We start from the raw sequence: 14,310 nt of genomic DNA, 5'->3' as shown, positions 1-14,310 counted from the left end.
GTGGAATTTTGAATAGGCGGGTGAGAGGAGACATCTTTGCCTTGTTCCCAGTTTCAGGGGGAAAACATCTAGTTTCTCGCCGTTAAAGTGTGATGTTAGCTGTAGATTTTTGTAGCTGTTGTTTCAGGTTGATTTTTCACATAGAGGAAGATTGTTGGGATTTGCTGAGCAGACAATGTAGTTTTCTCTAGCTGCCAAAAACTTCTGGGGGGCCCCTTGAGCCATTTAGAAATTTAGGGAGCTTTAGTAGCTTTCAAGAGGACCAGAAATTAGTTATCCCGATAAGGCTCTAGAGCAGTCCAAATGTCTCACTGGGGCCCACTTGCACTGAAGGAGAGAGACATCCTGGCTATTCTCTTGCCCTTCCTGGTCTGTTTGGTTGGCTTGTTTTCGTCTGTAGGCACAGGGAGCATGGTCCTGGGAGTGCTGGCGACAAATGAATTTGCAACCCTTGATACTCCAGACCCCACCTACTTATTTGCTTCTCTATTCCTTCCCCCCATTTCCCCTCCGTGCCCCCAGCATTCCCGGTGCTCAGACATAATCACCATTCTCTCAACACCTGCCCCGTTTGTCCACACCTTGCTGTTTTTACACAAGATGTGCCTTTTGTGGGGCACCTGTGTTGGATAAAAATTTAGATTTTTCAAAGTCCAGCTCAAATATCCCCCTTTCTGGGAATCCTTCCCAGTCTTCTCCATCTAAAGTTAGCCTTGTTCCTTCCACCTGAGCTCCCACAGCCCGCTCGTTACACGTCTCCCACCCGAGTGCAGCGTGTTGCACATTGTGTTTATCTGCCTGCCTCTCTCACCACCTGTGAGCAGATTGAGGCAGACCCATGTCAAATCCCCAAACCCTTATCCCCACTGCTGGCACAGGGGCTGCTTCACAGGAAGTGCCCAGTAGTGTTTATTGGTTGAATGAACGAAATTACTTGCCTTGCATAAATGGACCCTTTTGTACTCTTAGAAACTTCTCTCCATTCTTCTCTTTATGCTTGTTTTCTGCTTGGTGTTCTCTGAGTCCCTGTATGTACTCTGGAGTGTAAGAGATGCCTGCAGCTATTCTATTTCTCATGGAAAAAAGGAAAAGAAAATTACCATTCATTGCAGACCTACTGTATTCATCCATCAACTTAATAATCTTAGTGTCCTATGTATCATTTAGGGAGTTCAGGCTCCAAGCTCCAGAAAAGGCCAACTCAACTGGCTTAAACAATGAGGGAACTTATTATATCTCTTATAACAAGATACATAGAGTTAAGGTGGCACTAGGGATGGTGGCTTAACAGTATCAGCAAGAACCCCCTTCTTTCTATCTTTCTTCTCTGCTAACCTTAGCTTATTAGCTTCTTCTTTGGGCTTACTCACCTCGTGGCTACAAAATGTCTGCAGCAAATCCAGACATAACATCCTGGTGCAATAATGGTTAGAAGGAGAGAGATACCTTCTCTTTCTTGGGCCTCTCTTTAAAACGGAGGAAGACTTTTCTAGAAGCTTCTAGAAATTTCCTCTCATGGCATTGGCCAGAATTGTATCACATGACAATGCTTGAACCAGTCACTGCTAAGGGGCTTGAGATTATCATGATTAGCTTAAACCAATCAGGATCTCACCTAGAAACATAAGAGGAAGGGGTGTGTACTGGCACCGTATGAGGCTTCTTTCAGCAGGGAAAAAGACAAAAGTATACAAGGGGAAGGAAACCAGCAGTGTCAGCTACACCCTTGTTTTATAGAGCATTGTTTTATATTGAATTTCAGGGAGGTTAAGTCACTTACATAAGGCTCCACAGCTGATACAATGGAAGTAAGGTTCAAATCCGGCTCCTTCAGTCTCCCATGTACGTCTTCTGCTGCCCAGCTGGACCCAGAGTCTGACTGCGATTCCCGGAAAAGCCCGAGCGCCTTTCTCGTGGCGAGCGCTTCAAGACTTGAGTCCATCACCCTGCTTTCCCAAGCCCGACCTCCCGCTGGGCATTGCCTCTGTTTATTAAGTTATGACTAACGGCGCTGCGAGACACCGAGGGCTGCACGTTCAGACCTAGTTTTAGATTGTTAGAGGAGATTTGGAGGATAAACATCATCTTCGTGTTCTATGCCGAGAAAATCCAATTGCAGCTCTTTCTCTTGCAGAGCGCAGGGGCTGGCGAGGGGCTTCTGCGGGGTCCTGCTTTGGTGTAATCGAAATGAAACCTCCAAAGCGGGCGGGCTGTTTTGGGAAAGTGGCCGCTAATGTGGCCCCATGGGGCGGTGCCCAGCCTGAACCGCGCAGTTTGCATATTCACTTTTACAAACAGTTGGCTGGGAGTCAGCAGTTAATGGGATGGGAATGGTGTTCCTGTACCAAATCATTTCCTGAAAAAAACATTTCCAATTGCAAACATATCTCAGCCTTTCTTCTTGGGTTTGTTATGTCTCTGTGAGTGAATTAAAGAGGCAGGGCAGAGGGGAGTTTTTCTCACTGGAGATTTTTCATCTGAAAACATTTTTAACAGTGATCTACATGTAAAAAGAGATCCTGTTCAGATCCACTTTTAGAAGTCCTGGCTGTGAATGTTGCATTTCTAGCCACACTTTAAAGATGCAGGTATCTCCATATTCACAAATTGGCCCTGGCTGTACAGAGGTCTGGGGACAGGTGCGGCTTTTCTCTCTGTACAAAATGTAAGCTGGAAATGCTGCCGCAGAAATGTGCACAAGCACAAACACACACGCACACACGTGCACAGGCACACAGGGTCAGGCCAAAAGGTAAATTTTTTCTCCCTAAGGATGAGCTGGAATCCTTCTTTGCATCCTATACACTACTTTGGCAGATTCTGCCTCAACTCATAACCTGTGCAATTGAAGGGTGGTTTTAACAGTTTTGATTATTCATTTATTCAATAAATAGTTCTTTTTTTTTTTTTTGAGGAAGATTAGACATCAGCTAATATCCACCGCCAATCCTCCTCTTTTTTTTGCTGAGGAAGATTGGCCCTTAGCTGACACCCATGCCCATCTTCCTCTACTTTATATATGGGACGCCTGCCACAATATGGCTTGATAAGCAGTGTGTAGGTCCACCCCTGGGATCCGAACCGGCAAACCCTGGGCCAGTGAAGCGGAGCATGCAAATTTAGCTGCTGCATCACCAGGCCAGCCCCACGATAAATAGTTCTTGAGTGCTTAAAATGCATGAGGTATTGTTTTAAGTAATAATAATAATAGCATAATAGCATATATTTACATAGGTCTTACCACGTCCTGGGCACTCTCCTAAGTGATTTTCATGTATTAACCCTTTAATCCTCTCAACAACCCTAGGAGGTAGGCAGTATTATCGTTCCCATTTTGCAGGTAAGGACACTGAGGTGTACAAGGTTGGAGGGTGATGAACTTGCCCAGGGCCGCACAGCTAGTCAGCGACAGATCCTGGATTCCAATCCAGACAGTCTGACTCCTCTTTGGGATCTAATAGCGAACAAATGGGAAAAAGTGCCTGCCTGCACGCAGTTTACATTCTGATGGGGGAGATAGATAACAGACATATAAACAAGAATTATGATGAGTGCTATGAAGATAATAAAACAGGGGAGGGCGGCAGGGCTGATGAGAGGGTCTTGTAGAGAGTTTATTGTGAGTTTGAGGGAAGCCAGAGGAAAGCTTAACGCAGGAGAATGTATGATCCTGTTTACACCTTTATGGAACGTTCTGACTGCACTAGGGGAAGGAGGGGGAAGCGGGGTGCTTGAGAAAGCAGTAGACCCCTTAGAAGGTGGTTCTGGTTATTCAGGTGGAAGATAGCAGCAGCTGAACCAGGATCATGGTGGTGGAGACAGGGAGGCAGTGTTGGAATCGGGTCCTGTGTTGCAGGTGGTGCCCACAAAACTCACCAATGTGTTAGATGCAAAAGGAGAAATTAAGGGTGATTCCTCGGATTTTGGCTTAATCATTGTATAAATTGTGGTGCCATTTACTGAGGAGGATAAGAGTAGAGAAAGAACAGGTCTTATTTTAGTGTTGTGACGGGTGGAGTGAGGGTGTTAGACATCAGAGTTCTGTTTTGGATGTGTAAATTTCAGATCTCTGTTAATAGACATGGAAGGAGGCATCGAGTAAGCCTGAGCTCAGGGTCAGGCCAAGGCTGGAGATTTAGGTGTGCATGTCATCAGCCTCTGGATATATCAGACCACCTAGGACAATGCCATCCAATTTCCTGGGGGAGCATGTGGATAGAGAAGGTCCTGGGCAGGAGCAAGTTGCTCCACTAGCCAGAAAGGCCAGCCCTGCTCCCACATGTAAGCCTGACTTTATTTCCACTGCCCATTGCTTGCCGGCAGTGCTTGTTAAGTAATGAAAATCTTGCTTCTTTGTGAGAAACAGCCTGGAAAAGAAAGCAAACTGCTAGTCCTAGGAGGAATATTAGAAGAAATTATAGAAGTGTAATGAAGCAATTGTTCTTCATTAGAGCAAATGCAATCCTATACTTACAGAATCCCTTAAGCCTCAAAGTTGTCGCTTATATTTTTCAGTTATATTTTATGGAGGAGAATTACATAGAGCAATGCATATCTGTGAATTTGGAGGTTTAAGATGGTGACTGGCTGTTATCCCATATGAATGTCCAGGGCCCACAGCAGCGGGACGAAATGCCAGCTTCATAATGCAAGTTGTGTCTCCTTAGGGTAGAGTGTGTTTCACTCTCTTTGTTAGGCAATCTCGTTCCCGGCCAACTGCAACCATCAGTGAGGTTGCTAATATGAAAGGAGTCTTTGTAAGAGACTGCCTTGTGCTTAAGAGTTCTTGCAAGTATATGCTGGCAATCAGCGAGGCCAGAGTCAATAAAAAAAATAATAAAATGGAAAGATGGGACATTGCTTTTATTAAGGTTGATTGCAGCTGCCATATTAGCTCTTTAAGAACCTTTTGGTGACCAACGCCTTCAGAGAGAATGGTCTTTCTGTGCTTAATTGGTGAAAAGTAATTATCCGAACTGGAACTGAACAGAGGTGAGCGGATTTAAGCCACTGCCTTTAGGAGAGGTCATCCAAGGTCAGCACTCAGCAAGTGTCCGTCACACAACTAGTTTTGTGGGAGGAATTTTTTTTACTAAGGCTTCACTTGGGGGATGGGTGCATGGAAGGGAGCAGGCAGGAAGTCTTTCGTGGTCGTTGAACTCTTTTTATTTTTCTTGAGGAAAGTGGAATTGTGGATTTCTAGGATGTGAAAATTGGAAAAGAACTTGCTGGTCTTCCAGTTGAGCTCTTCATGTTTAGCTGAGGAAACAGGCCTAGAGAGGTGAGGTGCCTGGCCCTGGGGCCCACAGCTCATTAGAGCTGAAGGGAAGAGGCCTGACTGAGGCATTCTCGAGCAGCAGCTGGGGTGGGATGAAGGAGGGAGGTGGGATAATCAGAAAATACTTAGGGAAGCCAAATCAGGAGGGAAGAGAGAAGAAGGTTGAACTGAGCATGGAAGTGGCTCACAGGATAAATGTAGCCTTAACTTGGTGACCTCATTCATCTAGTCAACAGTTATTGGGCCCCCACTGTGCACCAGACAGCAAGCCCCTGCAGGATGGGTGGCAGTGGCAAAAGGCAGAGACTTAAGAAAGAGTCAGTGCCCACCTCCCTTCTGTTTATTCTGAGATTGCTTCTGAGAGGAGGCAACTTTCCGTGTCTTCAGGACCTCCCTATTTCTCCAAGGAAAGCAGGTGAGGTGGCAGCCAGAAGAGTGAGATGAAGGGGACAATTCGGTCCTTTCAGCAGGAGAGGCAGGGAATCGCTTGCAGACTGAGTAACAGCTGTCACCCAGCCTGAGTGGTTTTATTTCTCGCTATCAGTATCAGACACGTTTGTTAGGGAGTTCCACGCCTGTTGTCTGGAGGCTGCAGTGTGACTCCGTGCTTCTTTCTTCTTGCAGTATCAGAGCTTCAGGAGGAGGGCATGAATGCCATCAACCTGCCCCTCAGCCCGATCCCCTTCGAGCTGGACCCTGAGGACACGATGCTAGGTAACTGGGTCTCCTGTTCTCTGGGGTAGTCTAAGCCTTCAAGTGGAGCCACCCCACTGACTTCCTTTTCTTTTTAAAGAGGAGAATGAAGTGCGAACGATGGTGGATCCAAACTCCCGCAGCGACCCAAAACTTCAAGAACTAATGAAGGTAAGAGGAAAGCAGGAGGGGCCCCCCCAGATTTACCGGGCATCTGTAGATCACCTGGCCTGTGCAGGTACCGTGCGAGCCACTGCAGAGAGAGTAAAAAGTCACGGAAGTCCCTGCCCACAGATGGCTCATGGTCCAGTAAGTGGACATCTAAAATGGAACAGAAGTGGGACATGACAAATGCCCAACGAATGGTGTTCATCCTAAGCGCCAGAGAAGTCAGTGAAAAGAAGCTCATTTTGCCAGGATCTGACAGTTCACTGCTTTCCTCAAGGATGCTCAAAAGCATCCTGTGAAGTAGGATTTAGTATCATTCCCATTTTACAGATGAGGAAAGTGAGTCTTAGAAAGGCCATTCAAACAGAAATAAATGAGATTAAATGAAATATTGTGCATAATGAATCTGGCACAGGGGCTAGCATGTGGTCACCCCTCAAAAAAATGTTCATTTCAAACTCCTTCTCAGTCCCTGTCCTGTGTTTTTCTTCAACTTCTCCAAGTTAGTCTTAAAACAAGACAAAAAGTCACTGGCTGCCAGAGCAACTCATTCACAGTGTAAATCTGAATATATCATTTTCCTGCTCAAAATTTGTGTGTAGTTTCCTATCACCTGCGGGTTGAACCCACACTCCGGGGGGTGGTATCTGGGGTCTCCGTGCTCTAGCTGCCTCGTCAACCTCAGGCCGTCTCCTGCTTGGCAACGCAGGGACTCTGGACCTGCTCGTGGTAACTCCTATGCACACCGTGCCTGCTTCGGGCACTCCCCCCGACCCTGCGTTTGTCCAGGCAGCCCCTCCGACCAGATGCCTCTACCTACCTTCCACCTGAAATCAGAGCGGGTCACGGTCTCCAGGAAGCCTTGTCTAAAGCCCTTCCGGTCGCTGAGCCCCTCTGTGTGCTGCTGTGGGCCCTGTACTTAGTTCCATCTTTGTAGTCACCACGTGATAGTGCAATATTCATATACTCATATACTCCGCTGTCTCCTTCACTACATGGGGAGCTGCTTGGGGTTAAAGACTGTCTCTGTTTTTCATCATTGTACCCCCAGGATCCAGCACAATGTGTGACATACAGCAAGTACTAATAAATGCTGGGGGCTGGCCCAGTGGCATAGTGGTTAAGTTCACGCCCTCCACTTCGGCGGCCCAGGGTTCACAGGTTCAGATCCTGGGCGCGGACCTACACAGCGCTCATCAGGCCATGCTGTGGCAGTGTCCCATATACAGAGTAGAGGAAGATTGGCATGGATGTTAGCATAGGGACCATCTTCCTCACCGTGAATGAATGAATGAATGAATGAATGTTCTATGAAGGCCCCAAGCTGCACCCAGGGATGGAAACCCTGCCCGGCTGCTGCCTCTGTTATAAGGCAATCTCTTTATGCTAAGTCAAAGAAGTCAAACACAAAAGGCAATGTTCCTTGTGAGTCCACTTATATGAAGTCGTCAAAGAGGGAAAACTGTAGTGGTTGCCTGAGGCCTGTGGTCAGGGGAGGGGATCGAGTACCAAGGGACCAAAGGAACCTTCTTGGGGTGAGGGAACTGTTCTGTAACTCGATTGTGGTGGTGGTTACACGACTGTGTACAATGACCAAACTTTACCAAACTATGTACTTAAAATTGGTTAATTTTATTGTATATAAATAATATCTTAAACAAAAAAGAGGAAAAATTAAGAAGAAAGGTGATGGACTTAACTTGGGCAGGCCTCAGTTCCATGCCTGAAAAAGGGAACGAATGCTCCCTGCCTCTCAGGGGTGTGGTGTAGATTGACTAAATGGCCCTCACGCGGACTGCCTCTGCCCGTGCCTGACCACAGAGGGCCCTCAGTAATGACCGCTGCAAAGATACAGCCGAGGATACGGCGCTGGCCCCGGAGAGGGAGCCTGGCACAGGGGGAGAACGTGAGCTTTGCAGTGAGGTGGACGAGAGTTCCATTCCTGTCTCTGTCCACTGAGCTCTGGGACCTTGGGCGGATATGTGTTTACTTCTGTGTTAGATTTCCCCTCCTGAACAGAGGGGTCACAGTAACCACCTGGCCAAATGTCATCCATGGGAGAGCACTTTATTTATTAGTAAGGTCTGCCTTTACTGAGCGTTTGGCCCTTGTCGTATACAATTCTTTTCTGCTACCTAATGTGGGAGGTATTTTCATCCTCAGTTTAGAGGTGCGGAATCAGAGGCTCAGAGCAGATAATGAGCTTGCCTTAGATTCATAGATCACGGAGGTCCACACCCACCCACACACACACACACACACGGACACACATACATGCATACACACATACACATACATACAGAGGTCCACGGATAACAGAGGTACACAAACCAGGTGGTGGGTGAAGCTGGGGTTTCAACCTGGTACAAAGCCACTCAGACAAACACTGTGTGAGTGTTGCTGGCCGTTAGAGTAAGGAATGGTAGGGGGCCAGAAGATATTAGCTGGGACACTGATGCCACCAGCACTAGAAGGGTTTGCATCTGAAAATTGACAGGACCGTTGGGGCTCACGCTCACAGCTACTTGTCCCCATAGTCAGTCATGTGGATAATTCTGCTGCTTTCCAAATCTGGAGTTTATTTAGATTCTAATTGTCCAGGATAAGAAAGCTGGTGAATAAGAAAATACTCCATGACTCTTCTCTTATTCTCTCTCTCTGTAGGTATTAATTGACTGGATTAATGATGTGCTGGTGGGAGAAAGAATCATTGTGAAAGACCTGGCTGAAGACTTATATGACGGCCAAGTCCTGCAGAAGCTTTTTGGTGAGAGGAGAGTTGAATGTTGCAGTGGATGTCTCTAATCTGCTGGCGGATGGACCACCTACTCCTGCTGAGAAGGAGTGTTCTCAATTCACAGCAGTTCACCCGGAGCGGAATCTGAATGTGTAGAGTCGGGGATGACACACAGTGGAGCCTGTAGATGTCCTCTTGGAATCTGTCTTATATGCGTGATTGCAAAGGGGGTCTTGATGACCAGATGGGGCCGCTCCCCCTAGCAGTCAAGGGTCATCAGCTGGGTAGATGAATAGACTTCACTGTCTATGGGAAACACGCCTCAGCCTCTCCAGAAAATTGTAAACTTGTGGCCTCGTAGGCATATTTACATGTGTGTAGGGGGGAGAGGTGCGTGCATGTGTGTGCACCTCTGTGATCTGTGGACTTGTGTGTGTACCCCTCTCTGACCAATGGGCCTGTGTATATGTGTGTGTGCCTCTGTGTATCCCTCTCTAGGTTGGGTGCAAGTATGTGGGAGTGTTGCCTCTGTGATGTCGGGCCTCTGTGTGTGTCTCTAGGTGTGTTGCTTTGAAAGGGATATAACCCTGCGCCAGTTCACACCTGTTCATGTGAAAAGGTAAGGCGGTGGCGGGGAGAAAGGTGAATTCAGGGTGATCTTAGTGTCAAATGGCACTATCTTATCTTGAATGAATTTGGACATCCCCTCACTGTTGCCTATCTTCTCTCTTGTCCAAACCTCTGCCCCAAGTGCTCAACTCTCGTTCTTAGCTGTCCACCTGCGGGCACGTCGCACTGAGCTCATCCACTTTCCTAAAGATGTTTCTTCCCCTCTGAGTCCATGGAACCCCTTCCCTTCTTCCTCACCACCCCCAGATCTGTGGGAGGTCTCTGAGGCCCATTTCTTCTTGCTTCCAAATTCTCTCTGCATCCATCCTCCCTACCATTTTCACTTGACTGAATTATTGAAACAACTTCCGGACTCACCCCTCTGCCCCCTATCTCACCTCCTCCAATCCATTCCCCACACAGCTGCAGGAACCTATTTAAATCCTAAGTCTAATCTTGCCAGTACTTGCTCTCCCCTACCTGTGGGCCAGAGTCCAGGCCCCTTAGCACAACATTCAAGACATTTCATCACCCGACCCCTGGCCGTCTTCTCAGCCTCACCTCCCGCCACTCTCACACATGTGGCTCATGCAATGGAAAGCGCTTAGAATAGTGCCTGACGTGGTGAGGGCCCAATAAATGTCTTTCATCCTTTTCAGCGTTGTTGATTTTATTATTTTTTGTGAATACCATTGCTACATTATTACGTAGGCCGTGCATATTAACACGTCTGTCCTTTTGCCCCTGCTCTTCCTTCTGCCTCTGAGGCCCCTCCTCCTTTATCCACCAAGCCAATTCATTATTTCTCATCCTTTCAGTCTCTAGAATCAATCGAATGTGCCTCCCTCTCATATCCTGACAATACAATCACACCTAGAAGTGATAGCCATGTGCCCTTCTGTTTTCCCACAGAGAGAGTCACACACACACACGCACGCACATAATACACATACATGCCTTTACTATGAGACTCTCCAAGTTGTTTATATAAATGTGTGTGGGCGTCTCAAGGGCAGGACCCATGTCTTATTTATCTATCCACTCTTCTCCAGGCCTAGCAGGTTGCCTAGCACTTAATCAATGTATATTGATTCAATGTGTATTGAATGCATGAATGAATGATATAAAATCTAGTAATTTCTAGGAAGCTAACCTGATTTAGTACTCAAACATCAATACTAATGAGTGTTAATATTTAAAGGCTTGTAAATGCAACTGAACACGGAGAGGAAATGAAAACGCTCAGGGAACAGGTAGATGTGGAAAAGCCTTGAGACTCCTTGAGCATCACTCCTAGTGACCGCAGCTTTTAACTCCTCCAGCAAATTCCTAGTCAGGATCTGAAATGATCTCCAAATGGGTGGGACGTGGCCATGGAGTCCCTGAACATGGCCCTGAGGTAATCTTGCCTCTGGGAAGAGTTGCAAACTGCCCAGCATCACGTGATGCAGCCCCGAGTCAGGCGTCAAGTACAGTCAGATTAGATCATGTCAGATCTCAACCTTCATGTTGAAAAGGTGATTCACAACAGAGGTGATGCTTCTTTTGTCAACTCAAATTTAGACCCTTTGTGGGTCTAGGGCTAGACACACACATTCAAAAGCTACAAGCAGGATCCCCACTGGAGAGAATTAGTTTGCAGTTAAAAATATACATCAGGAACTCGTGGGCGGAATCAGTCTGGAGGCAAGAGTTTCAGGTGACCCCTCTGACCTTGAGTTCCCCTCTGGCTGTTTTTCTGTCTTCCTTCTTCCCCAGCTTAAGTTTCTCAAAAGAATGTTTGGCACTCACATATCTGCTTCCCCACCCCTAATCATTCCCTTCAAGGTATGGGCTGGGTGCCACTCCCGTCTTTCCACGGCTTTTCCTTCCAAGGTCACCAATGTCAATTCTGACTTTCCCTGATGCTGTGGCGCTTGACCCTACTCAGCGTCTCATCCTCCTTCCCAGCCCAGTGATCTCTGTGATCTCATGCCCTCCTGGTTCTCTGACACCTGCTTCTGAGTCGTCTTCACATGCTCCTCTTCTTTCCATGATGGTGGGCATTTCACATTCTTCCCTCCTTGGCCCTCCTCTCTTTCTTTCCTTGTCCTGGGTGATTTTATCAACTCCTACCGTTTCAACCGTCACCTATGTGATCATCGCTTTCAGATCTATATCTCTGGAATGGCTTTCCCTTTGAAGCTGTATGGTTATCTTTTAATTGCCTTTCGAACTTGCCCACCTGGATGACACACAGGCACCTTGTAACCAACCTGCCCCAAACTGAGCTTATCTTCCTCCTCCCCACCAAATCCGTTCTGTCTGCCACTGTGCTGAATGGTGTTACAACCGCCCTCAGTTGCTCAGATTAGAAACCCGGGAGTCCTCCTGGATTGCTCCTTCTCCTTCGTCCCTATTCTGTGAGCCACAAATGTTGACAACTGTACCTCCCATGTGTAATGTATCAAACCCGTCCCATTCCTCAGTCAGTCTGTATGCAGGAAGCCCTTAGAAAAGTGCCTGCCTCCCTCAGTGCTGGGTAAGTGGACCTTTCCCCACTGTTCTCCAAGCCCACTACTGCCACCTTAGCTCAAATCTTCATCATTTTCTTAGCTTCTCTGACCCCACAATCCTTCTCTCTGTGTCATGCCGTTCCCTGCCTTGGTAGCACTCCGGAGATCTTCCAGATCGTCTTTATATTTCACTATGTGTCTTAATACTTAAACCCATAGGTCATTGATCAGGGTTTATTTTAACTTTTTCATTTTGACCTAATTTTAGACTTACAGCGGTTGCAGAGAGAGAACAGAGTTGCTGTCTGCCTTCCCTCTCCTCCTTCTAGTGTTAACCTATTACCCAACCACAGGAGAAGCATCAAAACTAAGAAATTAACCTCAGTGCGACGCTTAACTAAATTACAGAATTTATTTGGATTTCACCAGTGTTCACATTACTATCGTTTTTCAGCTCTAGGATGTAACTCAGGATCCCATGTGGCATTCAGTTGTCATCTGCTCCAATCTTCAGCAGTCTCCCCTGTGGTTCATGACCTTGGCACTTTGGAAGAAGACTGACTAGTGATTTTGTAGAATGGTCCCCAGTGTGGGTTGTCTGATATCTTCTCATGATTGGATTAAGGTTTTACATTTTGGGGAAGAATACCACGGAAGTGATGTGTCCTCTTCAGTGCAGAATATCAGGGGGTCCATGATGCCAGCGTGTCTTATCGCTGGAGATGTTAACCTTGATCGCTTGGTTAAGGTGCTGTCTGCCAGATTTCTTCATGGTAAAGTTAGTGTTTTTCTCTTTGTAATTAATTTATTGGGGGAGGGATACTTTAAGATTATGCAAATATCTTATTTCTCCTTCAACTTCTCCCACTAATTTTAATTGGTGGAACATGACTGACTCAGTTATTCCTATGATGGTCCAGGGGAGATTTCCCATCTCCCTTCCTCCTTCTATGTTTATTAGTTGGAATTCTTCTGTAAGGAAAAATCTTCCCTTGTTCCTCCTTTATTCAGTATTTATTGATATCAGTATGGTCACAGGGTACTTATTTTGTACTTTAGGTTATCTTCCAGTACTATCCTTATTCGTTGTTTTGCTCCTCTATTTCTGGCTTTGACCTTTTTTCAAGTTGGCTCCTCGATATTTTCAACATGCTGCCCCATATCTTTTTTTCTAGCATGTCCTTGCTTTTCTAGCATCATAAGATGCTGCAAGCTCGTCTTATATTATACTTACTCTGGCCCTGGAATCAACCACTTCTCCAAAGAGCCCTGATTTCTTTTATTAGAAATCAATATCTGGGCATTTTAATAGATGTTTCTAACTTGCTATCTGTAGCACAAATAAATAGGTATGGTACTATTACCTGGTGGTCCTAAGATGAATCAGGCATGATCATTTCCAGAAATTCGGCTTCAAATTGTCCTGGGGCTGGGCAGGGAGAATAGGAGGGAGCTGAGTTTGAGATTAGTAAACTATGAAACACTGGCACTTAGAAGAAGGTGGAGATGGCATAGGCACCTCCAGGAGTCCAGAGGTGCTGAGTCGTATCTTGGGAGCAGGATATGGATCCGGAATCTAGGAAGCTGTGTTGATGACATCGTGGAACAAGGACTTAGAACCTGGAAATCAGCAAGATGCCAAGGCAGGGATCTCTTGGCAAAAGGTTATATGTGTTTGTTGTTATGGTGATGGCTTGAATGGGTGAGCATCCCTAAGATGACAGGTGGACTCAGTGAAAAGCAGTGGCTAGGTGTTCTCTGATCATGAGCCCTGCAAGGGCAGAATTGTACCTGGTTCTCTTCTGTGTGGCCAGATAGTGCTTGCCCGGCAGCAGTGTCTGGTGTCCTTCTCAGTCCCTAAGCACGTTGGAAGGTTCTCCTGGCACAGCCTCCCCCGACTCCTTCTTTCTGAGCTGCCTAACCACCCAGCCACCCACTGCTGCCTCTGTTCTCTGGGTCCTCCCTCTTGCCCTGGCAGCAGATCTGAGTTTAGGTTTCCCTGAAAGCAGATGCTGAGACAAGGTCTTGGATGGAGGAAGTTTATATGGGAGGTGATCTTAGAAAGTACAAATACTCAAGTGGGGAATGTAAGAGGGGAAGAGAGAAATGTCAGCTAGGGTGCATTAGTAAGGATGACACCTCTGTGTGCAACTGGGGCTCAGTCCTGCAGGGGTCCTTCTGAGAAACCAGGTGACAACACACCTCAAAATCTCCCTTCCCAGGACAGGGAGGCAGGGGCATTTATCCAGTGGCTCTCGTCACCCTGTGGTTGAGGATTGCCTGGGTAGGAACTATGAGCCTCCAGGGTGAGCTCTGGGCAGAGAAGGAGA

General features: G+C 46.8%; 1 protein-coding gene across 3 annotated transcripts in view; it reads left to right on the top strand.

Moving 5' to 3' along the window:
* PARVA (parvin alpha) overlaps positions 1-14,310 on the top strand; it is a 146,530-nt gene that overhangs the window by 90,108 nt on the left and 42,112 nt on the right. For all 3 annotated transcript variants that reach the window (XM_046685190.1, XM_046685189.1, XM_046685191.1), the window contains 3 exons: positions 5,903-5,992; positions 6,072-6,142; positions 8,804-8,906. In XM_046685190.1, the coding sequence (XP_046541146.1) occupies positions 5,903-5,992; positions 6,072-6,142; positions 8,804-8,906 (264 nt within the window). The remainder of the gene's footprint in view (positions 1-5,902; positions 5,993-6,071; positions 6,143-8,803; positions 8,907-14,310) is intronic.

This window comes from Equus quagga, chromosome 14 (genome assembly GCF_021613505.1).
Source record: "Equus quagga isolate Etosha38 chromosome 14, UCLA_HA_Equagga_1.0, whole genome shotgun sequence".
Taxonomy (NCBI): Eukaryota; Metazoa; Chordata; class Mammalia; order Perissodactyla; family Equidae; genus Equus; species Equus quagga.
Note: the sequence above shows the minus strand (reverse complement) of the source record. Positions and strands in the feature narration are given on the sequence as shown.